Source organism: Pecten maximus, chromosome 3 (genome assembly GCF_902652985.1).
Source record: "Pecten maximus chromosome 3, xPecMax1.1, whole genome shotgun sequence".
Taxonomy (NCBI): domain Eukaryota; kingdom Metazoa; phylum Mollusca; class Bivalvia; order Pectinida; family Pectinidae; genus Pecten; species Pecten maximus.
In genome coordinates this window covers 26246509-26270916 of record NC_047017.1, presented here as the reverse complement: position 1 = coordinate 26270916, position 24408 = coordinate 26246509, and the positions used below count along the sequence as shown (strand labels likewise).

Sequence of the window (24408 nt, the reverse complement as noted above, 5' to 3'; positions counted from 1 at the left end):
AAAGATTGAATTCGGCGTAGAAAAGTAAAATTTCCATAAAAGCCGCCCAGAAATAATGATATCAGTCAACCAGATTAGTATACGAAATTGTTCTTACCGTGATTACTATAATCTTCACGAGTTCCGCTCGGAAATGATGTGCTACACATATAACAAAGGCTTGGATGGTACTGTATTGCTTCATATTTGTACATGTAGAGGGCGGCATTTAGAATATGTACTCATCTTCTTCACGCTTGTTTAAATTGATTTGACACTGACTTTACACCTAGTGAACTATTACAGATTACATAGATGAATGAACATGCTAGAAAGTTATCAAGAACAAGTGGACCGGCAATATTAATGTGTGATAGATGGTCTTCGTATGCACGTCTTTATACAATCTTCTGAGGAAAGAACAGTGTAAACTATCAACGTGATGGTCAAACAGAGTAGTGGGTAACGGCCATTAGATACACAGACAAATCGTAAAGGATATTCCTTGGACACTTCTGGTTATGGTTTAAAACATATAATTTTGAGTGGAGCCAATACCACTTGATGAACATTCAAGGATTAAGGATTTGTTTATGGACATACCTTGACCGTGATAATTGTTAACGGATATACTTGGACCGTGATCATTGTGTTGCCGTTTTGTATTGTATCATTGAATGGTCACATACAACCATTGATCCTCTTCATCGAATTCTAAGAAACATAATAAACTAAGGTAAGATTCACATTTCCATTTGGAATATCGTTGCCATGTGTTAAATATAAGAATTTGTTTAAATAGTATAATGTGCTTGGCTTTAACTTTAAAATTGATAAGATTGTTCCCGCCATCGTGGTTTATTTCATAGATTTCATATTGCTGTATTCTTAATTCAATAATATGAAAGGTACAAATAATGATATTATCGATAAATAAATAAAAACAAACCCTTCCAATTAAGTCAAAATAACTTTATTTTCGAAATACAAGATATTTCATAAATACAGAGATAAGAATTTTTTAAATAAATGAAATAGGCAAAAAGTTGAAAAAACGATACCTGAATTAAACAAATAGCTTTTGATATTTTTTCAAATACAGTATCGACCCGGATGTTTGCACTCAGAAGACACAATGCTAACTTAACGCTCACGACAAATAATCTACAGACAATTTATGACCAGTCAATTCATATAAAAACGGTCTTTAATATAATTTTGATATGCATTCGTGTATCAATTTCAAATCTTTCTGATCAATACTTTGGGCATTTCCGATGTTCCATGATGATTTAGCATGGACTATATTGATCGGTATTAATGAAACAGTAATGAATTAAAGAATTCGTTTTTTATATTTTCAAATATCACCTGATAATGTAATCAGATGTAATATGACACATGGTGACAAATTTCTGATAAGAATTAATACGTAATATGACATAACCAGTTATATCTTGATTTTGATCTTAATCGACGCCTACCTCTCTCGAGCATAAACAAGTTTACACAATATCCCTCATTCGACTAATCAGAGTCAAATTCATTGAGATATTGGGGCTATGTAAACTATTATCTGCATTTACACTCAGGTCAGGAAGCAGAGCAATTGCCATCATTCAATTCAAATGAATCTAATCAGGATACGGAAACACTCCGTACTCACATCTCATCCGTGGCCTATTAGATAAATTAACAAAAAAAAAAAAAAAAAAGATAAAAAAAACTAAATAAAAAAAACTATTATTATTCATGCAACAGACTAGAACACTTAAACCTGTGTAAACAGAAGAACTTTTCATATTATTTTTACATTTTTTTTATTAATGTTATAGAATGTTAACGCTCTAAGTTTGATCCATAAACTTTTTTCACAGGAAAAAAAACGCCAGAATTGAACACATATCATTCACAAAGGCGATTAAGGTAATATATAAGTTTTTTGTTCACTGCAAAACTTTTTTTTCATGGACGAAATAAATGAAAACAAAATCATTAATGTTAAAAGAGGTTCGATTGTACTACAACTATATGGCATGTCGGGAATGTAATAATAATAATACAGTATCACAGTCTGCTTATCACATTTTAACTATTTCAAGCTATGTTATTCAAAGATAGAATACTTTGCCGTCTATTATGATAGGTACATGGAAGGTCCTTCCATTGTTTAGTAATAAAATGTTTCACTATAGGATATGTATATATGACCAGTGCCGCCATTATATATGTAAAAAAAAAATGATTAGCATCACTATAGCATGTTCCGTCATTAATATATGTAAATGAGTCTCGTCATCGTAAGTAAATTACAAGTTCCACCAAAAAAAGAAATAACAAGATCATCCAATACTAGATATAAGGTAAATAACCCGGTGTTACGGTGTAAAATGACTATCTCCGTCTTTATATTAGGTTAAAGACTAGTTACACCAAAATGACTCAAAGATGTTAAAATCTTTCAAACACTTGTACATCCAACATCACAGTCCTTGCCTAATATGACACATCCAGATTAACGTCTTTGTATTTTCATACTTCCGAACAAAATACATGTCATGTGAGAAATCAATTTCTATGATGATCTAGGACTTTAATTACAAATAAAGAATGTTGAAATGTGCAATAAAGGAGAAAAGAGTCCGACGAGACCGTCTCCACCCATTACAACCGCCGTGTTTTGATAATTCGCCACAAAAATAAATATGGACGAGTTTAATGCACGTGTTTGTGATCCTATATTGTGAAATTAATTAAGATTAGGAATTCCCCTTATTTTAAAAGCAATTATAGTGACAGTAAGGAATGAGAGAATGAATCCCCCGATTGCTCCAAAGTTCCGGTAAAAGTTGTCTATGGCATCCGGATAAAACGCCTCCAGGTAGTCGTCCCCTGTCCGGAACTGGCACGGCGCAGCTGTTACAGGGGAGAGAACACATGGTTGGAATGAGGTCAAAGGTTAACAAATAACAATTTATGAACACATCAAACTAGTATTTAATGCAGTATTGATACCATTGAAATAAATCCTGTCGGTTAAGTATGAATTTATAATTTATATAATAAGCAATAGCCAATGGAAATGCATATGCCGGGTGCACTGTGTATCGAATAATATTGAAAACGTAGCGTAAACATTGTAGCATTTCATAAAACATTAAATACAATTGAGACAAGATTTTTTCCCTGTGTACGATTATAAATAAAGATGTTATCCCACTCCTTTCTCTCAATTTTTAGGTTTATTCATATCCGTATTTCTATGTTTCTGCTTAAAGGACTCACACAACTAAATCAGCCAATCAGCTGGTGTTTCACGTGAACCAAGTCCCAGAGGAAAATGTGTTTCTTAGGTTTGTAGCTGTTTTCCTGAGTAATTGATATATGAAATGGGTACTTTCTATACACGAGAATAAAGTGTAGGGTGTTGAGGTTTGGAAAATCAAAAATATACACTCCTACTGAAAATAGAATGGCGTATGATTCGAGGTGTAAACAGGCGGGAATTCCCCAGGTAGGGGTTCCCCAGTGTACTGTTAATGTCAGGGTTACTGGCTTCCGAGTACCCGTGTGCTCTTATATGCCATTAAACCTATTAACTAAATTATTTAGTTGTGTGAGTCCTTTAAGGATAACGACCACATGTCTAGGTGACCCTGACCTCCGGTGTCTGTACAGCCATTTTGATTAAAATGCTACCTTCCGTAAATCTGTCTGAAAACCAGGAAATGGAGGGGGGGGGGGGGCTGATTGAAGGGGGGGGGGGGGGGGGGGGGGGGGGGGTGGGGGGGGGGGGGGGGGGATACCCACGTAAGACTTTTTTTGTGTGGTTTTCTAATCAATCCGTTTTGTAGTCACTTAATATTAGTTTAGACCAGTACAACTTACTGATATAGCTGTCTGAATTTCTTGTATTGTGTGTTTGAGTTCATTTGTAGGTATTACCTACAGTTTGTCTTTTGGCCACATTATTTTCATACTGGTCGGAATTCCGGCTATATGACAACAAATGGGAACATCTTTGTTTTCAGACATGATTCTGGATTCAAATACACAAGTACATATCATGTTTGTGTTGACCAGTGATGTGTGATTGCTGTGTGGGACATTCCCCATTGATAATCTTAGATATTTAGAAAGTTTACTGTACTTTCGGCGAATTTTCTCAGAATGCAATGAGAATTAATTTCAGTGGGTGTTATATACATATGGTAGAGTATCTCTGCTAATGAGATTAAAGGATAATGACGTCTGTCAGGTCAGTCAAGCGTCATTATAACAGCTTAATTGTCCCCATCCTCATTCTGACAGATCACTAAGACACCCCACCTGAGGGAGCAGAACGGCTATGTTTGATTCCCAGATTAAATCTGGTTACCAATGTTTATTTATATCATATAGGCATACTCTTCACCAGTACAGGACACACTCCTAGTGCCTCCAGTCTCTTACATTTAAAAAAAAATCTTGGTTTTTTAATCAATTTTGAGGTATTTATTATATAATTATTTAAAAGTTGATAAAACGGCATTGAATTCGTTTATAAGTTTCAAATCATTAGTTTATCAAGGGTACATATGTGTGTCGCAATGCTCCAATTCAGAAAAAATATAATGTTTAAAACTGATAGGTAAACGAGGGCATCAACATAGGTGAGGTCATTGTTACTCTTGGCACAGTCAAGGTCAGATGTGCCAGCACATCAAGGGAGACAATCTGCTATTACAGAAGAACTGCTGAATGCAGGTTGTTGTGACTTGAGAATTTTATCTGCAGAACATTATAGATTAATTTTAATGAGTTTACGGCTAAAGAAAAAATAAAGATTTGCTCTTAAAGGACTCACACAACTAAATCAGCCAATCAGCTGGTGTTTCACGTGAAGTCCCTGAGGAAAATGTGTTTCTTAGGTTTGTAGCTGTTTTCCTGAGTAATTAATATATGAAATGGGTACTTTCTATACACGAGAATAAAGTGTAGGGTCTTGAGGTTTGGAAAATCAAAAATATACACTCCTACTGAAAATAGAATGACGTAGGGTTCGAGGTGTAAACAGGCGGGAATTCCCCAGGTAGGGGTTCCCCAGTGTACTGTTAATTTCAGGGTTACTGTCTTCCGAGTACCCGTGTGCTCTTATATGCCATTAAACCTATACAATAACAACATTTATCCGATAGAAAAAAAACTTCAAACTTTAATTTGATATAAATTTCACATCATTTGAACTTCAAACGAGCGAATAAAGGGATTGGGTCACTAGTAATAGCATACAAAATGTATAGTAAATTATTTAGTTGTGTGAGTCCTTCACCTACCTCCTGGGCCTGTTGCGCAGGTAAAGTTCGAGCCATGGAACTCATTCGCTACTAAGATCTCCGTGCTGTACTTGTGGATCGTAAACCAAGCAGCCCAGTGGAATATTTCAATCATGCTCTCCAGGCTCCTGTGTAAAATAAACATCCGAGTTAACGAAACTGACCAATCCCATGTAAAACACGTCTCACTAAAATGAACGTTATCTTATGATATGTCTTTCAAATTCTTGATGTAAATATATTAACATATAGATTGTCATGTTTTCTCTAGGTCGAAATCTACTGCCTGTTGTTGGTGTGTGTGTATGTGTGTGTGCGTGTTTTTTGTTTTGTTTTGTTTTATTTTGTTTTGTTTGTTTGTTTGTTTGGGGAGGGGTTATAACACATGAATGAATCCATTACCGCATGTGGATGATAAATTAGTCATTCACCATTCAGTCCTGTGATAGGACAATTTCTAATTCGATTCCTTACAAAGCAAGCAGACAATAACAGTAACAAAAGCCAACATCGATGGCGATACAACTCGTAAAGATCGATCTGCGGATTCGAAATCAATGCGTTAAAATGTAAACATATATACATTGTAATTTGAAGTAAATATATAATTATGTACATGTATTCAATCAAACTATGATGTTGCACTTCTGCAATTACATGAACCAATCATAAGAATCTTGCTTGCACTGCTATCACGCAAATTATATACCTTCTTGATAAAACTAAATGTACAGAATTAGCTTTACACGACAGTAGATTTATCTCTAATAAGAACAACAGTTATTATCATTAAATGCAAGTATCGGACTTGAAATATAAAGTATGAGTATGAAGTATGATACTTTACAACCTTTTCCTTAATAATATTTGCAGTATTTTACGTCCAGACAGATTCATATGATATCAAGGTAGTTATTTAATATAAATTAAGAAACGAAAAACCTTAACTATCAATCAAGTGTGAATTGCAGCAGAGGAATATATGGATAAATGTAAATCAAATTTGACAATAATGCAATTACTACCATTAACGACTTCCGTTTGATACGAAATTTAGTTATATAACATTCATAAAATAATGTACTGTCGGTATGTGTAAAAATCCATATTTTGTGACTCCAATGAGTAATTGTAAAAAACAATCCACCAAGACTTAATTTTAGGGGAAACGCTTTGTTATCTGGCAATATGTTACGAAAAATGAAAGTGCGGTATTTCATGGAAACAGTTTGCAAAATGATGATGCTGTTCTTTCGAAGGATATGTTATGAATAGTGATGATGATACTATTTTCTGAGGCCCATTATGGAAAGTGATGATGATATTTTTTATGGCTATTATGTATAATGATGATGATAATATTTTCTGATGCACAGTGATGTTGAAATCAATTACCTCAGCAGACCTGACGAGAAGAGAAGAGATGCAGTGAGAATGAGGGTTATAGTGCTGTTGGCTATTTGCGCATTCTGGAATACGCCCATACATCCGACTGTCATTATCTCCCCTACCAGGTGTAATACGAAGACAACGGCGTAGTAAATCCCGAACCTCTGCCACTCAGGATATAACCCTGTCACCCTGGAAACAGACACCGGTACATATACGTCAACTCAACATCCGCAAACACTGATAACAGTTTTTTTCTATCACACAATGTGATGAAATGTTAAAATTTAGTTACGAAATTGATCCAGGATTAGATATATCTATCGTAATATAAAGGAATAAAGAATCTGTCGCACGATTACTTAACGTAATTCCATTTTTCTAATAGTGCTATGAATCAGAACACTTAACTACCAATCGGTTACAAAACTGACTACCTGTATGTATGTCGGAAAGTACCATATAGGTTTACAAGCCAATAATCATGGCGGATTCAACAATTAAGGAAAGCATATATATCTATCTCGTCCAATTTGACATTCGATGAAGAGGGACGTCATAATTCAAGATGATTTACATGTTCACAGGAGATATCATTTAGCCTGAATCAGTTTAATTTGATTTGACATAGTTTTGTTGTTTGGAAAACGAATCTGTTTTAAATGTATTCACTATCAACCCTTGACTGAGATAATTTGGTCAGGAACACATATGGGTGACAAAATCCATTAGTATATTTTCATATAGATCTACTATTAAATAATCCCGATCCAAGATACTTTGTATCATGGCAGCGTCCATGACCTTGTGTACTAACTATTGCACCTGGCTACTAGATTACAATATTCATATGAAATATCTATTGTTTATGCCTACCAGTAAACGATGATACTGAAGACGAAGCTGGAAAAGAGAGTAAAGGGAACGATATGTAAGACGTAGGCTATCATAAAAGCCACGGTTCCGTAGAGTCCATCTCTTGTCTCCCGGTAGTACATGTCGCGCATGGGCGGGACTGAAATAGACACGGATATACATATATATCAGTTATTTCTAATGTTATTAGTCCATGTGGTTTTATCGTCTCCGTCGGCCTATTCATACTGCTAAGACTATTGTTATAATTGCGACATTGCACGCATATACTGTCTTCGATTTTCGAATATTTTATTTTGCAAGTGATAAGTCTTGTGTTAAATACCTGAATATATAACGAGACGCAGTGACAAAAACAAGCGAAAACACATTTGAATGGCATGATCAACCGATTGTATGTTAAAGGTATTGACCTGAAAACTTCCTTTTGAAACTATCTAGTCTTAAATAGTACAAATCTGTGTCAAGATACTCAAAACTTTGTGGTTGTAAGTTATGATTTTGGTTCTTTTTTTTTTTACAATTAAAAGTGTAAGCAATTAGACATGTCGGTAACCTCAAACAAGGTGAGAACATTACTTACATAAGGCCACTCCATTCAGAATAGCGACGTAAGGTGGGACACTAAGAGACTGGTACATCAGTCCTACTCTGTCCTGAACGCTCTCCTGATTTGTCTTCATGTGGCCAAGAAATGCACAGATAAACGGAACAAATAACGACAGGAGAAATACCCGACTGATATAGATCGTCCGGTCCCGGCCGAGATTCACCATCATCCGCCTGTAACAACAAAACAAGTCAGTACTATTACGAATCTCTCTATACTACTGAACCATGCATATAATGCAGTATTGAATAATCAGTAGAGTCTATATGTACCCAAAACCATACAGTCTGAGACATTCAGTTATTATCTACATGTTTGTGACTGTAATTTCAAAGTCAGGATTGATATTCGTCTTCAAATATTTTCACATAAATCTAACTAACGGACACCTGATAAACCACTGTCTTTGTATAGAGATATAACCCCTTAACTGTACGGGCACTTTGACTATAAGATTTGTGTAATCGTGCCCAAGGAACTCAAACCCGTTGGTTTATATGCTGATCAACCCAGAAAATATCTAATACAATTCTAATGGACAATGCTTCTTCTTTACATTGATATGGCATACTGATATGCTTTATTTTATCATATGTGTCAGAAGCACATAGTGCGACTAATTTAATAATCAATAATAAAGAATGATGTAGATTATTGAAAAACGATTAACTGGTATATTTATCTTACTTACCAATTAGGAAATGAAGTAAATGTATTTATTTCAATGTGGATTTGGACATGTTATTAATGTAACCCCACCTAACGACGACTTATTTGGACATGAACTAGCTAATCCCTGATTGCCATTTAGCAGTTTTATTGATGAGGTAGGCCGTTATGTAGACAAACGGGTTATCATCGGGACATCGTACTGGTGATTAGTGAAATACAGCATGTTTGCTAATCCCTAATTATGTATAAATGGTTTGTACTTCTGCCTCTATCTATACACGACATATGCTTTTGTCATTAGCGGGGATACCATACTCAGTCAATTTGTAAAATAGACAATTGTATAAAGTAAAACACAAAAGGTCAAAATATTCATAATTTAGGTTTTCAAGGAGGAAATACAGTTATCCGTTTTGTTTTGATACAAACATCTATCGGAGTGGTATCTTCCGGAATATAAGTCATATCGTAGCAATACTATTTATTCGGTTTACTCTATGACAGCTATCGTCTATGACAATAGTTTGTAATGAAGGAAGGGGACTTAACTCTTATCATGAATGCTTTTAAAAAGGACAAATTTTATCTGATTTTAACTTTAGAAATAAAAAAACGATAGTATATTGTTTGACCCTAAATTACCCTAGTTGTCGATGGGCCGTAAAACACAAACAAACAAACAAACAAACAAACTTAACCCTTATATAAACAATCGAACATCCTCATAGCACTTGTTATAGCTAACAGATTATTTTCTTTCAAGTCAAGGGGGAACTTATATTTCCATAACTTTTAATATCACCTTTTGAACCAGTAACGACTGCTATGGATTATGTCCAGTATAGCTTAGAGCTATTTTGTATGTGTTTTGTATAATATTGTCGGTGAGGTATATAATACAGCCAACGCATCAATATCGTCAGTCTTCATTATATCAAATTAACCAAAGCAGTAACTTAAAGCATAGGAATTGGATCATTCACATAACAGACATCTTGTAAAAGTCAAGTGAAATCATGTTTTACATAAAAGTCTGTTTTGTTAAATTCATGAAAATTAATGATCTTATTCAAAGTTATTATATAATTATCTATAAATAGATGTTAAATTAAGAGACCAAAAGAGTACTCCATAAGAAAACAAATACGTTTATTTCTCATCAAAAAGATATTTCATCATTGTAGATAAATATCCAGGTAATATGATATACCACACACGTAACATTAGCACATTTAGGTCAAACAACTAAAGACTAGCACACGAAATATGTTCGTTGAAGGTACGGGGTCTATAGAAGTCCGCAGTAATTGCAAACAAAATGTGTGAGCAGGTCAACTTACCCAACCAGAGCATTTATCACACGGAATATATTCGGTGGGCGGGGCTTGTAGAAGAGAACAAGCGTCCGGCGTGTGGACGGTTTCATGGTTTCCTCCATCACCATGTTAAGCGTTTCGTTATGGATCTCAGACATAGAGAAAGTTTGAACAAGGGCCTTGACGCGAGCTGCTGAGTCAAACTCGCTCTCATGATTTCTCCGGTCAACACTTGCGAGGTCAACTGTAAACATGGAAACTAGTTATTTTCAGTCTAATACCCGGGAGTAAGACAAACCGATAGTTCTATGGCTATCAACTTTCAACAGGGGGCCAAAGTTCTTATAGAATCAACTATCAATGCGTACCTCAATATCACTTAAGAACACTAGAAGGAAGCTGCATGATTTGGTTTGTATTCATTTTTCGTCATTCTGAATTTAATTCACCTGTGAGCTTACATGTATTTACAATTTATTGACTGGAGGCTCTCGTGTTATGTGTAGCATAAAATAATGACCCTAGAATGTATCACACTCCTATATATAAATTCTTTTAAGCAAAATTACCCAGTACTATCAAATTATCGCCTACCTGGCGTGTTTACAGTTAGAGAAAATGTCTGTCGATATAGAAATATCTTTCCCACCACAACCCATAGGCGAAGGCGTCTAGGAGACATATGCGTTTGAACCACCATAGAGAAAGCTATTTTAAATGACAAGAATCTATTCCGAATTCAATAGTGTCGACAAGTCTCCACATTGCTTACAATATAAATCAATGCCAAAAAGTAAAATGTTTGATACATTTTGTAACGACAAATTAGTATAGATTGCATATTTGTATTTGAAGGTCATTTCAATTTCGTCTAAAATATATGCTCTTAAGCAAGTAATAAAAAGTAGCCATCCCGGTGAAATTGAAAATGTTTTAACTAGTTCACACTTTTCATAGAAATGGATCCTGTAATTGAAGCCATATAATGATTGAAAAGAGCTCCAACGATCGAAGTTACATACATGTTGATGTTTACAAAAGAAAGTAATCTGAGTGTCAATTTTCTTTATTCATAAATCAGAACCTCGGGCTAGATTTTTTTCAGTCCCCTGGTCGGATATCTCTCTGTCACACCCTCAAGGTAGGGCAAGAATCTATTAATCAGTTGAATCCCGGCCCTGCTCAGTAGAATTTTATTTAACTATTCAAATTTCAAACATTAATATGGGTTATATGTATAGAACATAACAATGTAATATACGTATAGTAAAGTGTACCTATAAATATATAGCATTGTTGTTCATACAATACATAGGCCATTTCGTTTTCAATCACCAGAATTCAAACATCTCTATATAAAGCTTATACTTATATAGCTTACTGTAGTGGTCAAGTGGATTGGCAAACGTCGGACATGGATGGCCGATTTGAGCAAAGTAGTCTACGAGCTCGCTGTTCTTGCCAAGAAAAACCTGTTCTCCCATGCTCATGATGCAAACCTTGTCGAAAAGTTTGAAGAGTTCAGAACGAGGCTGGTGGATGGTTAGGATGACAAGCTTGCCGCTGTTGTTGGCGATGTCCGCTAGGTTGGACACGAGGTATCGGGCTGTATAGCTGTCCAAACCAGTGGTTGGCTCATCCAGCATCAGTATCTCTGATACAGGTATCACAAAAGTTAAACATATAGTAAAGTTATGTTCATATATCTAACTATTAAATACGCAGTATTATATACTTTATATATATACGTGTGTATTTTCTGGTTCTTAATGCATCATATTAATATTGTATATAGTTGAATGGTCCCTTAAATATTTAAAACAAATTGATCATCATCGTAATATTTTAACGTTAAGTTTAGATTGTTATTCGTAGTAATAGCGAACAATAAAAAAAATCATCATTGATAGATAATATTATTGATCATAGTCCGATTGCCTTAACTTACAAGTTAAATTACACTACACGTCGTGAAAGGTGCTATGATTTTGCACTGTACAACAAGGTGACAACTAGATACAGCGTTTTAACATGGCACATACATTATATTAACTAAATTCATGGAGAAAGTTTTGTAATAATGTTATGTTCACCTCTCAAAATATAATCACAAGCTCACTGACGGTAGATGCACATGTTCTATTTAGACCACACGAGCTAACTGGGTTATAATATATGAGCTGTTATTTACTTGGATCTTGCAGTAGTTGTATTGCTATGGTTACTCGTCTCCTTTCTCCACCAGATATCCCACGATTCACTGTCCCGCCAATCTTCGACTCTGCCACATTCTTCAGTCCCATTTCTTGAATGACTTTATTAACCTATGAATAGCAATGAGCAAAACATATAAAAACGTATACATGTTTATAATACATTGGCATTTGAAAAAAGAAAAAGAATGTTTGATCAATATTGAATTGCCGCCCCTAAAATGGTATTTGTATTGCTAAATTCGATATATACTCTGTGAGCATAAGTCTCCCGTCCAAACTTAAGGAGCGCTAAAATCTTCTTACAGTGAGAGCTTTCTTTCCATTTAAGACGATCATTGTTATTAGTAATTTGGTTTGAAATATATTTCGTGAATTTGCCAAGAATGACATCATGAAAATTAATGAACTACCGATTAACAGCATCTTTCCGAGTTTTGTGGCAAGTTCCTTCAATTTGCATACTGATGCTTTACTTTGTAACCTCTATATAATTCCAATTTTGTTACTATAGCGATGATTCTTACATTGGAAATGTAGGTCAGCTATCCTATTAACTATATAAAAGTAAGTGTCGTCAGTATTTACTTTCTACGAAGAGAAAGGCAAGCAAGGGGTTTGAATGGCATACTAGGTTTACCTTAGCTTCTATTTCCTGCGAAGTTGTCCTTCCGGGGAGTCGGAGAAAAGCTGAGAACTGTAGCGTCTCCCTAACTGTTAGGTTAGCGAGGAGACGGTCAGCCTGCATAACGTACGCCCCGTACTGTTTGATGACCTCTTTGGTACATTCGTAGTTGTTGTAGTAAACCTTGCCGGTCACTTTCCCACTCGTTCTACATGCAATCACATCCAACAATGAGGTCTTTCCTGACCCTAAAACAGAAAGTCAGTACATGCACAACCTAAACTCAATCTTGAATATTGTGTTATGAAATACTAGAATAATAACAACCTCTAGAATATTTTAATAAGGTAAACTGTGGTTGACGGTGATATTTTCTCTTTTGTCCTTCGTCAAACTGGACATGAACACGGTTGAAAGATCTGTGAATTAATAATCTCACAAGAAATCTCTAGAAGAACACATTGGCTAGTCTTCACTATAGTAAACAAAACTGAACAAGCGTAATAAAATGAGAGAATATTAAGATTATAGAATGTATTATCTTTCTTCCCTTAATTATCAAAATAATCCAAATTATCAATTATAAATCACGCCAAATAAGGAGGATCAGTAACATTAAAGACAACAACAAGTCTAAGAGTTTTTGTACATTTGTTCAGCACCTGAACTTCCAAGAATGGCTACTATTTCTCCCCCTCGAAATTGAGCTGTAAAATCCCGCAGCACTGTTTTAGATTTCGACCTCCTTAAGCAGGCACCCTTCCACCATGGTCCGACTTTTTCGGACACCTCGTATTTGACGTTGAGGAGGTTAAGTGTAGGGCGTGCTGCGCGGAGCTCCTCCTCCTCGTCCGGAGACATGGTAGCACAGCTACTGAGGACATAGTGTAGGTCAAATATGCTAGGATCATCCATGGCGATTTAATATGATCTGTAAATACACAAGTTCAGTTCACATAAATTGCAGTGCTGATCGATTTACGGTTAGTAACGTACTTAATCTGCCAAACTCGTATTCAGATATGACAACATGATATAACAACATAATGATTTTTGGAAATATCTTTTCTGGGTGGTTTATTATTTCCATTTTTTCCATGCCTGTATCTGTTGATTTTCAATAAGATTTATTATTACTTTCTTGGTTAGCAAAAATTGCTGTTGTTATTTACTTGGCATAAAATAACCTCTGTACAACCTGAAGGGCATACCGATATCAAAATATTGTAAGCAAGTCTACATATGAAACGTTGAAAAAAATATTGAAAATTGTTGGAGAAAAACAAAAAATGATAAGACAAGGTTCAGATAATCCGAAGGAAAGAAATTGTAACATAATCGTCATTTCTACTGTACTTCTGTTAAAGTTTAAAATATGGTGGTTATTTTTTCAAATTTGATGTTGTACGATTGATTGTATGTCTACTACGACGCCAACGGGCCATGTCTTGTGTATATGTTACTCTTGCATGCCATGTCCGTGATTTTTTCTCTGAAAATCGAATCAACAAAACATGTCAAAAAGTATATTAAAAAAAGATGAACGAGGACAATGCCTACACGTACAGTGGTAAAAAACTGTCCCAGGGAAATGTGAATTTGTTATAATCAAGTGTTTTATCCCTAATTCAATAGGAGAGTATGGACATTACTGGGAAATAATTGAAATCCTAAGAAATGGATTAGGTTATAATAAACATAGAGCTAGAAGAGGTATATACATTAAACATTGATTCTTGGCTAGCTACCACGTATGTACGAGAGTAGAAGAACCATTAGATTTGATTCGGTCACGATATTTTCTTATAACACAAAACAAATCGCTTATACAAACGGTACGCACTGCGTGTTAGATATTTATAGATATGTATTGATTGTAAATATTTCGGAAGTGCAAAGTATAATTTCAAAGCGAAGAATGCATGAATTTTGAATCATGAATGTCTTCTGTACAAGTTATACATTTTAAAGTATTAAACAATATATTAAAAAAGTCTTCCATTACATACCACAACACACATTCTTAACCAAAAATAAGAATAAGCCGTGGCTTATTATCGAGATTTTAGGGTATTACAGTACAGCATGTATCACTACACGACCCTCCAAGTCAGTGGATCGGCCTATGGTCCCTGCAAGCAGTGGATCGGCCCACGAACCTCCCAACAGTTCAAACCATAGGGTCAATCCCAACACGTAGCTCTGGTAAGCAGGCCAGTCCATGGTTCCTACAAATGGTTCAATAGTTCAAATTCAGCAGGTCAATCTCCCATCCCTGAAAGTCAGTCGATCAGCCCAGGAGACCTATAAGTTGTTCAAGTCAGTGCATCAGTCTACGATCCCTTCGCTATGTTAAAGTCAGCTGGTCAACTCCCGATCCCTATAAAGTACACGTATAGGAGGTTAGCGGATCTTCATAAGTCGTTTTAGTGGGTCACATTCAAGTCAGCCGGTCAGCCTGCAATCCCTAGCTATGTATCACTCGAGTATGTCAAGATTGCATTATATGCTATCAATATCCGTGGTGGGGATCGGTGAAATATACCACGACTCTGTATACGTACTGCCAAATCAGAGTCATCAATTGTACTTCATGGTGGAGCGAGTTCCATTCAATCGACGAATCGTTTGCTTGTGAATTTGGGTATTTTTTCCCGGTGCCAGGTTTATGAGTTAAAATAGATAAAAACAATCTTGAAATGCATTTTGTGGCAGATCGCCAGTCCGCAGCAGTGATCGGATACATAACTTTGATACACTAGAAAGTTTCTATCGATTCATGTTTTCCATCGATTGAATATATACAAACACGAATGTATACAAACACGAGCTCTGTTTAAGTATTATAGACCCGGAGACTCATTTTTGCTTTAACCCCAGTTTCCACAGGTTGCTTGGCTAGTGAAATGATTCATACTGCAGGATAAAACAAACACAAAACAATAATAAATACAAAAACAAAAAAACAAAAAACAAAAAACAAAAACAAAAACAATAAAAATTGATCAAAAATTAGTTTGAAGTAAAGAGAATATCTGGGTGCATCAAGCGTATCACATTTTCGGTTTCCTATATTACATACTACTGCCTTCGTTAATCAGGTTTCGTTCAACTGTTAAACGTTCGTGTCTATATGGATACCATGTGTTTTTCTAAAGTATAATCATTGTTCATCCTTACCGTTTTATGCACGCTACTTTTTATCATCTATAGCGAGGATTCTGTAAACTAAGCACAGGAACGAGGCAAATCCAGAACGGCACTAACACATTTGTCCCTCAGAAATTTCAATAGAGAACGAACTCTGAATAAGTAATAATTTTCAATTCAATTATGAACGGCTAATCAAACTACGTTATATTTTTTAGAATCTAAGGTTTATGATGGAAGTAATAAATTGTATGTTGCGTTATTGGAAAAGATTATACAAGTTTATAAACGTTTTCAACAGAAAGAAATATAAATCTTTTCAAAAGAAAGAAGTGGTGATGGTGTAGGTAAACAATAGGTAAACAAGATATACCCGTCAGGATTCCAGAACTGTTATTTAATACCGTTACAATATATTTACATCAAGAGGACTTCTGTTACATATATCTACGACCATACACAAAATATGTCGACCAGGAGTATCTAAATGTTAGAAGACATGGTTTACTCTTATTAAAATTTGGATACTTAATATGCTGCTGAAGAATTCTAGTCATATATATTCTTTTAAGAACGTGTAAAGATGACAAGCTGGATCGCATGCATGGTATTAACCCAGAGGTTTGACAGTAAAGGGCGGGAAATACTCACGTATGACAGTATAAGGAGAGATGCCCGAATGTATGACAGTGTAAGGAGGGAAATTTGCATGTATGGCAGTATAATGAGAATTACCCGGATGTTGTATGACAATTTAAGGAGAGTAACTGATATGCATGACGAATAAGAATTACCCGGATGTATGACAATAGAAGAATTCCCGGATGTATATCAGTGTAAGGAGAGTTACCCTGATGCATAGCAGAGTAAGGTTGTTACCCGGATGGATAACAATATAAGGAGTACATATCTGATGTTTAATAGTCTATGGAGAAGAGGCGAAGAACTCATGTGTTTGATATAATGGCATAATGTATATTGTTTTCAGATGGTAAGAAGTGGTTTATATCAAATATATTAAGGAGGTATTATTAGTGTGGTGTGCAGTAAATGCACACAGGACTACAAATTACGCCACACTGCATGTGCTCTTCCATTTTGTTGGAAAACAGACCGAAACATCCTTGACAAAGCTAACGACAAAGTATTCGCATCTAACATGAAATTCGATGACTCATGCCTCACATACACAGAGAAGCAATTCAGAGCACACTATCTCTAACACCGGAAAGCTGTGAGTCGGTTTTAAAATGATAGGAATCTATTGTTCATTGGGTTTGTATGATTCAGGGAAGGGAATGATGTGAAGGAAGGAAAAACACTATACTACACAATGGAATATGTTTATCGAAAATGACCAGTGTTTTCTGCAGTTATATAGATATGGAATTTTGAAATTAAAAATCCCATCTGGAAAATGACCAAGAGAACTTCAGGGCATATACATATAGGCGAATATACAAGTATTTTACGGCCTCACGAACTGATTATGTAAAATATTTGTGAGAGAACCCGACAGGCCACCAATAGACAGCAATACTTATTTCTATTTAAACTTCTCTTCACGATAATATATTTGTTGAGAATCATATAAATCATGTACGGACTATCTCGACATGATTATCTTACATGATATATATTACGTCGTCAGGGGGATATAAGTTTCTCTTCAACTCAGGTCAATAACATGTACAATATATCAGTGAGGGAGAGAATCAGTTTGTGTTGAAACCAAATACGTCAAAATGTTCTCGAATGCCATGGATCATTATGATATGATAAAGGTTATATGGTCAGAGCTAGTTATTGCTGTATCAATGCCACATACTATGGCAATTATCACACACAGTGTACTCGTAAATATTGTACATATTATATATATAAGTCATGTTGATACCAATGTTTATAGTGTCTGCTTGAACCTACATAGCCTTGAATGAAGCCGTCCTTTATCGATCCCAGATATCAGAGAAACGACAAACGCGGGAAAATCGATCGAAGGAACTCCAAGCAAAAGACGCAGAACTCTCATGAATGAGCAGTGCTGTACGTTTCCATGACAACGAAATGATGCTATGACGTTTGTTTCTAAGTTTGAAGCCTACGCAGAAGATTAAAAATAAACATAACATTTCAAAAGATATTTTGTTTGCGTGATACAGGTTTAGATTATATAACCGTGGAGAAAGGGCGAACTTGATACATGTCGCCTGTGACGCTTGCGGTCAAAGACAGACGATGACCTGTCAGTTACAACCAGGTTTAATAACAATTCATACGCTTGAATTGTGAATTTACGCGTGTAGACTAATGCCGATATGAACAATTGATTTCTAAATCTACAAATTGAATATCGGTCTTTGTATATCTGATGTAACATTCAATTGCCTTCCGTTAACATAATAGGCAATCTCCATTTGATATTAAATTGATTATCTTACATCATACTTAAACCTATATAAGAATGATTGGTAACAAAGCGAAATATTAAAATACAGATAAAAAAAGTTTAATTCTATATCATTTAAATCATTGAGGAAAAATCAGTATTATGCAATAGTAGTCATGTCGTGTTTTTAATATATTTAGAGCTGATAAGAATGCCATTGTTGTCTTCATTGTTAGTATTATATTTATCATACTATTCTTACTTTAATATCTAATCATATTAAAAAACAGAACAATATTAACGGCATCCATATCGATGACATTTTCAATGTTTGAAACAATCTTTCAAATTACGGTATCTGGTACACTTTAACGCGTTATATTAAATCCAACAGGATGTATGTTGCTAAGCCACCGGAGGAGAGCTTGTACCATGCACCTGTAACATCAGCGGGAGTAAGTAAGTTAGTAATTATACATTACTTACGTAGGGTGGGTTCGATTGTCACAGCTTGACTATCGCAGACGTCAAACAGTGGTTCCTGGTTGGGGCAGGTGATACATCTCCGTTTCCGTTTTAGTCTGACCACATACATACACACAAAATTCCGTATTGCGATTAATATTCTTAAAATATTATCCGTATGATCAGGCTAAACATTAGCCGCTTAAAAGGTGGTGATGGCAAAGCGATTTGTCTAACAACCTACCCATAACCTACAACTGTCAATATCCATTTATCCTCAAACGGAGACATTATGCTGCACATCTAAGTAAACGAAGCAATACAATACAACCAGATAAAAAAGAGTCGTGCTGATACTGAAACAGTTTAATCAAATTAACTATTAAATATGAGATCATGCCGGAATCGTGTCAACCCTAGATACGAAGTCAAGTCGTCAGATTTTATTCTTGTAAATTTCGTTATAAATTCCTTTAACCGGTTGTCGGTGTGTATTTATTCCAAGAACCTTTTGGTCGTTTGGTTTTACTAACAACTTAAAACTTCTCAATATTATGATTTGGTCATGAAATATATATCTACATAATTATGATTTGATCATGACGTGCAGATACATAGTAATAATTTGGTCATGAAATGTAGATACATAATTATGATTTGGTCATGCCATGTAGATAATTAACTATGATTTGGTAGATACACACTAATCTACGTATATGTTCAGGATCTACACGTTTCATATTGTATTTTACAAAATATTCCATTCATTCATAAGATATTCCCCAATCGATTATTTTAGCGCCACCTGCCATTGATGTTAGGTACAACAGTATAAATTAGCACGTGTTACACTACATAAACAATTGTGTCTACCGTATGTCGCTTAAAGCAAATTATTGACAAGATAAGCGCTTCCTTGTGTAATTATACCCTCAGTGACCGATAAAACACCTGTTGAAATAGAACGGATTCAGTATTATTGCTTTTGTTACACGTAAGTCTGCACGAACGTTTTTTCTTAATTTCATTATCAATGCAAGCACTTGTGGGATGTTGGGTATTTATGCAATTACAAATAAAAATTCACTATGATTTTATAACGATTTAATAATAATCTGTAAAACATGTTAAAAGACGATACCTACATGTATGTATAGAAATGGTAAAATAACTTATCTACATTTCAAAAACACACGAACCTGTATGTTTGAACTGAGGTTTATACTGTATATGCGTACAGTATACAGGTAGTTGTCCTATATATATCGTACAGTATACAGGTAGTTGTCCTATATATATCGTACAGTATACAGGTAGTTGTCCTATAGATATCGTACAGTATACAGGTAGTTGTCCTATAGATATCGTACAGTATACAGGTAGTTGTCCTATAGATATCGTACAGTATACAGGTAGTTGTCCTATATATATCGTACAGTATACAGGTAGTTGTCCTATATATATCGTACAGTATACAGGTAGTTGTCCTATAGATATCGTACAGTATACAGGTAGTTGTCCTATAGATATCGTACAGTATACAGGTAGTTGTCCTATAGATATCGTACAGTATACAGGTAGTTGTCCTATAGATATCGTACAGTATACAGGTAGTTGTCCTATAGATATCGCGAAATTAAACTCTCGCTGAAATAACCTCGTTTACAGTTTGTTGTGTTATCATAAGGATTTTAAATCATTGTTAAACGTGTATCTCTGAGTGTTAAAGTACTTATTTAGTTTTCTATTTCTTAGCGAACAGCGCAAATTTTTAACATATAAAGACAGTTCGATGATTATATTTGTGTTTTCTGTTTGAATGCAAAATATGAATAAATAAAATTCAAATTAAAATGTATGTTTAAAATTACCGTCTTACCGACAGCTCGGACACTTGGCTTTAAAATTGGAACAGTCTCTCGTCTCCTGCTTACACTTAGTTTGCATTGTGAGTTGAAATTTCTAACAGAACCCTTAATTTTGATTTCTTTCCCAAGCAACGAAGCTAGCTAACGGACAAAACGGTACCGGCGATGGCAAAAAGCTAAGGTAAATCAATGTGCCATTCAACAATAAACAATAAAATTTGGCATATCTTGCCCACAGAGGTCTTGCTCAAATATATGGATCGCAGTTGAATATATAAACAAACATGCAGAAAAAGAAACAGTTGAATTACTGAAAATTATACATATATCATCACGAACTTGCCCATCATCTGTAATGACATTGAAACCATCTTTAAAGGACATACCGATTAAGCAGGCGTTTGAAAGGACCACTTGGTGACCGACCTCGGGAAGCAATTTGAAAATTGATTCCGGATTCAGTATAGATGGCTGGCGTCACTGTTATTGTATACGACTGGTTATAGAATGTTGGTTATTTTGGACTGACGGGTAAACACAGAGATGTGTCGATACTAAACAGTCTTTGTTTGACCGGGGCGATTTTCGGGACCATTTTAATGTTGTTGATGCCCTACTTTTGATCTTTGCTGGAGGAGATAACATAAGTGACCCCATTTCTCAACCTTTTCTGTTTTCTGGTCAGTATGGTGTATGTAGTGTTTGAATGTATACTTTGGTCGATTACCCCTCTCTCTATACAGTACGGTACACTCCAATGTATCTCTATGATACCGTCCGAGCTCTTCCGGGTATGATCGTCAGAATTCACCCTTATTTTGAGTTTTCCTGATCTATCCCTGTAAACACCAGCCTTAACGACGAAAATCTCCCTTGGAATGTTAAAACGGAAGATATGATAAACACTACCGTCCTGATAAGAGGGTACGAGTACATATCTACGACCACAAAGCTATACCCGGTAAGTATAAGACACACAAGCTATGAACTATATCAGTAAGACAAGTCGACGGTTCTTAAATTATAATTATAACTGGTAATAGAGGTGAATGTCAAATACTAAAAATGACAGCCAGTTTCAGTATATTTATAGCATAAATGTTCTTGACGTTCTTCTTCCTTATCTAATATTCATGCGTATAGTCTAGAATTTTAATGTTGCTAAATTAATGTACATAGCTGCGACATGGGAAGGCCAACATTCGGAATATCATGATCGATCCGAAACGGTAGAGCTGCATACCTTTTTTTACCCAAATATACACAGTAAAATAACATCACATGGATACAAGCACCGTGTAAATGAAGTTTTATATGTTCGTGTTTTCTGCTCATTAAAACAGGAAAATAATCCGCAGTGGTGATTGGTAAACTTACTAAAACTAGGTCAACACGAGAAGTCCATGTTGCCCGCTATTATTGCGTTCTATAGTAAGATATACCAGACATTTCAGATATGATTACATAGACATGTATGAGGATACATGTTTGGACATTTTGCAATGTCTATTACATTTTAGAGAGCTATAATGCACCATTGTCTTTCTGTTGCAAGCTCTGGAGGATAACCGGCCTGACAGTCAGACAGGATCTGTCAAACAGGCGTGCTTATTTGGCATTCAATAGGAATTTTTTCAAACATGTTCGCATTCTATTGACGTCAGGTGAAGAGTAGTATATCCCAACAAATCCATCTCATCCTCCCTCAAACACCTCTATAGACCAGGCGGTAGAGGTCGGACAGACAATATTTTAATTCACATAATTTTAAAATGAGGTTCGTTAATAAACACTAATATTCATACAAGCTGTGACGTATACACTCCAGTATAGTATATATAGGTCGTAATTAAATGGCTTCTTTGTAGGTTACACTTCAAGAGTCTCACATTGTGGAGGGCGAATGCGATGTTGGTTTATAGGTTGTATTGTATTGTTTACGGTCCATCGTCAATTATAAATGACAAATCGGTACATATATAGGGAACACGAGAGAGAAATTATGGTTGAGGAACCAATGGCACCAGCAACATTATGGTTTATCAGTTCACTTCAAATGAAGGCAACAAGAAGTCTAGCGTTTTAATTTGCTTTTCACTTGTTGATTATCCACTGAACGTTTGTTAAGATACAGGATTCATTTAAATTTAAGATTTAATTCTAAGATTTACGGAAGTAATAGATGATGAACTTTGATTAATGCCATGTCCTTACAGTAATTCCTACCTGTCAGAAGTCGTAACCTGCTAATGAGCTGTGGTACAAAATCAATGGAAGCTTTTCGCACATTTGACACACCCTGAGATTAGACGTTGGAAGTATGTTAAGGTGTTTCATTTTAACACAATTTGTAGCCTCTCATCAAAGTAAGTTACTGGCCACATGCCATGAACCTACATATAGGCATGCTGTTTTTTGAGAGAAATCTGTTAAATATTTTAAACAGCAGACGCATATGGTCTTAACAAAATGCCATTCATTTAACCAAACCAGGTACATGTAGCTCATAATTTCTGCATGTTGCTGGCCCAATACAATCTCCCTTAGTAAGACAATCTAGTCATAATTTGTTAAAAAACCTTATACTGTCCGACCCTTCTGTTGGTAAGACGGGAAAGCTAAAATGGCTTAACACATTTGTTCTGAGATTTTTTTATTAATAAGAGGTAGTTTAAAGAGAAAGGATTGGACGCCGGACGCCGGACACTGTGCAGGTCAATAAGCTCAATTGCCTATCGTACACATAATATAAAAAATGGATTATGATGAAGTGTTGATAACTTCTTATTAGACAAAAATAGTGCTATACCATTCTACTAATGTACCATGTACATATGTCGACGAGGTCCAGGGTTTACCAGTGTGCATTGTCATGTATATGTTACCGTTACCGATACCTGGTCGGTGATGACACAACATAACACAATTACTCGTCAACGAGCACCTGGCCCACCCCTCCAGGTGTAGCTTTATCGATATGGTAATTTTGATTTCCTATACGATGTCGGCGTACATGATAGAAATAACGGACACCTTTGTTAGCAACAGACGTGTACAATAGCGGAAGTCACTAACGGGTAGATGGGTACAGTGTCTTTGTCTGGGGCGTGCGGGCAGGGAGGAGGAAAAGAAATACAGGTTACACACATGAGTACAGACAGATGGTAACCATAGGGTAGCCTCAATTCAAAATCACACAGTACGGCAATAGGATATATCTTCACTACAATCAGCATTGACTGAATAGAATAATGTATATTGCAGACATTAGGGATGACACCGGTACACACATACACTATTCAACATACCTTACTGTTAAGACTGCTGGTGTAGATACACGTGGTTCTTCATTTCATGGTCTAAAAATAAATAATTAACTAATTATAATACCAGTCTCATCAGATGCCTGTCACATCAACACTGGGCAGCATGGCTATCTGTATGTGTGATGTCCCCTAGTCGCTACAAGGCAGCACTTGAGAGCCATGTTCATGTATCTCGATTACCCGAACGCCGCCGATCACAGACGAACAAGAGATCT

The 24408-nt window shown here is 35.5% G+C and overlaps 1 protein-coding gene across 4 annotated transcripts in view; it reads right to left on the bottom strand.

The window, feature by feature from the left end:
* Nucleotides 1-936: 936 nt before the first annotated feature.
* Nucleotides 937-24408, bottom strand: part of LOC117323720 (ATP-binding cassette sub-family G member 5-like) — a 32757-nt gene continuing 9285 nt past the window's right edge. The window contains exons 2-13 of one of the 4 annotated variants that reach the window (XM_033879139.1): nt 24176-24226; nt 15005-15375; nt 13658-13926; nt 13011-13243; nt 12349-12481; nt 11539-11811; nt 10182-10401; nt 8143-8342; nt 7560-7698; nt 6690-6875; nt 5295-5422; nt 937-2895 (exon numbers count right to left, since the gene is read on the bottom strand). In XM_033879139.1, coding sequence (XP_033735030.1) covers nt 2729-2895; nt 5295-5422; nt 6690-6875; nt 7560-7698; nt 8143-8342; nt 10182-10401; nt 11539-11811; nt 12349-12481; nt 13011-13243; nt 13658-13910 — 1932 coding nt within the window. In that variant the 5' untranslated portion in view covers nt 13911-13926; nt 15005-15375; nt 24176-24226 and the 3' untranslated portion in view covers nt 937-2728. Of the gene's footprint in view, nt 2896-5294; nt 5423-6689; nt 6876-7559; nt 7699-8142; nt 8343-10181; nt 10402-11538; nt 11812-12348; nt 12482-13010; nt 13244-13657; nt 13927-15004; nt 15376-24175; nt 24365-24408 lie in introns of those variants that run through there. The other 3 variants (XM_033879138.1, XM_033879137.1, XM_033879140.1) reach the window with 3 other exon arrangements.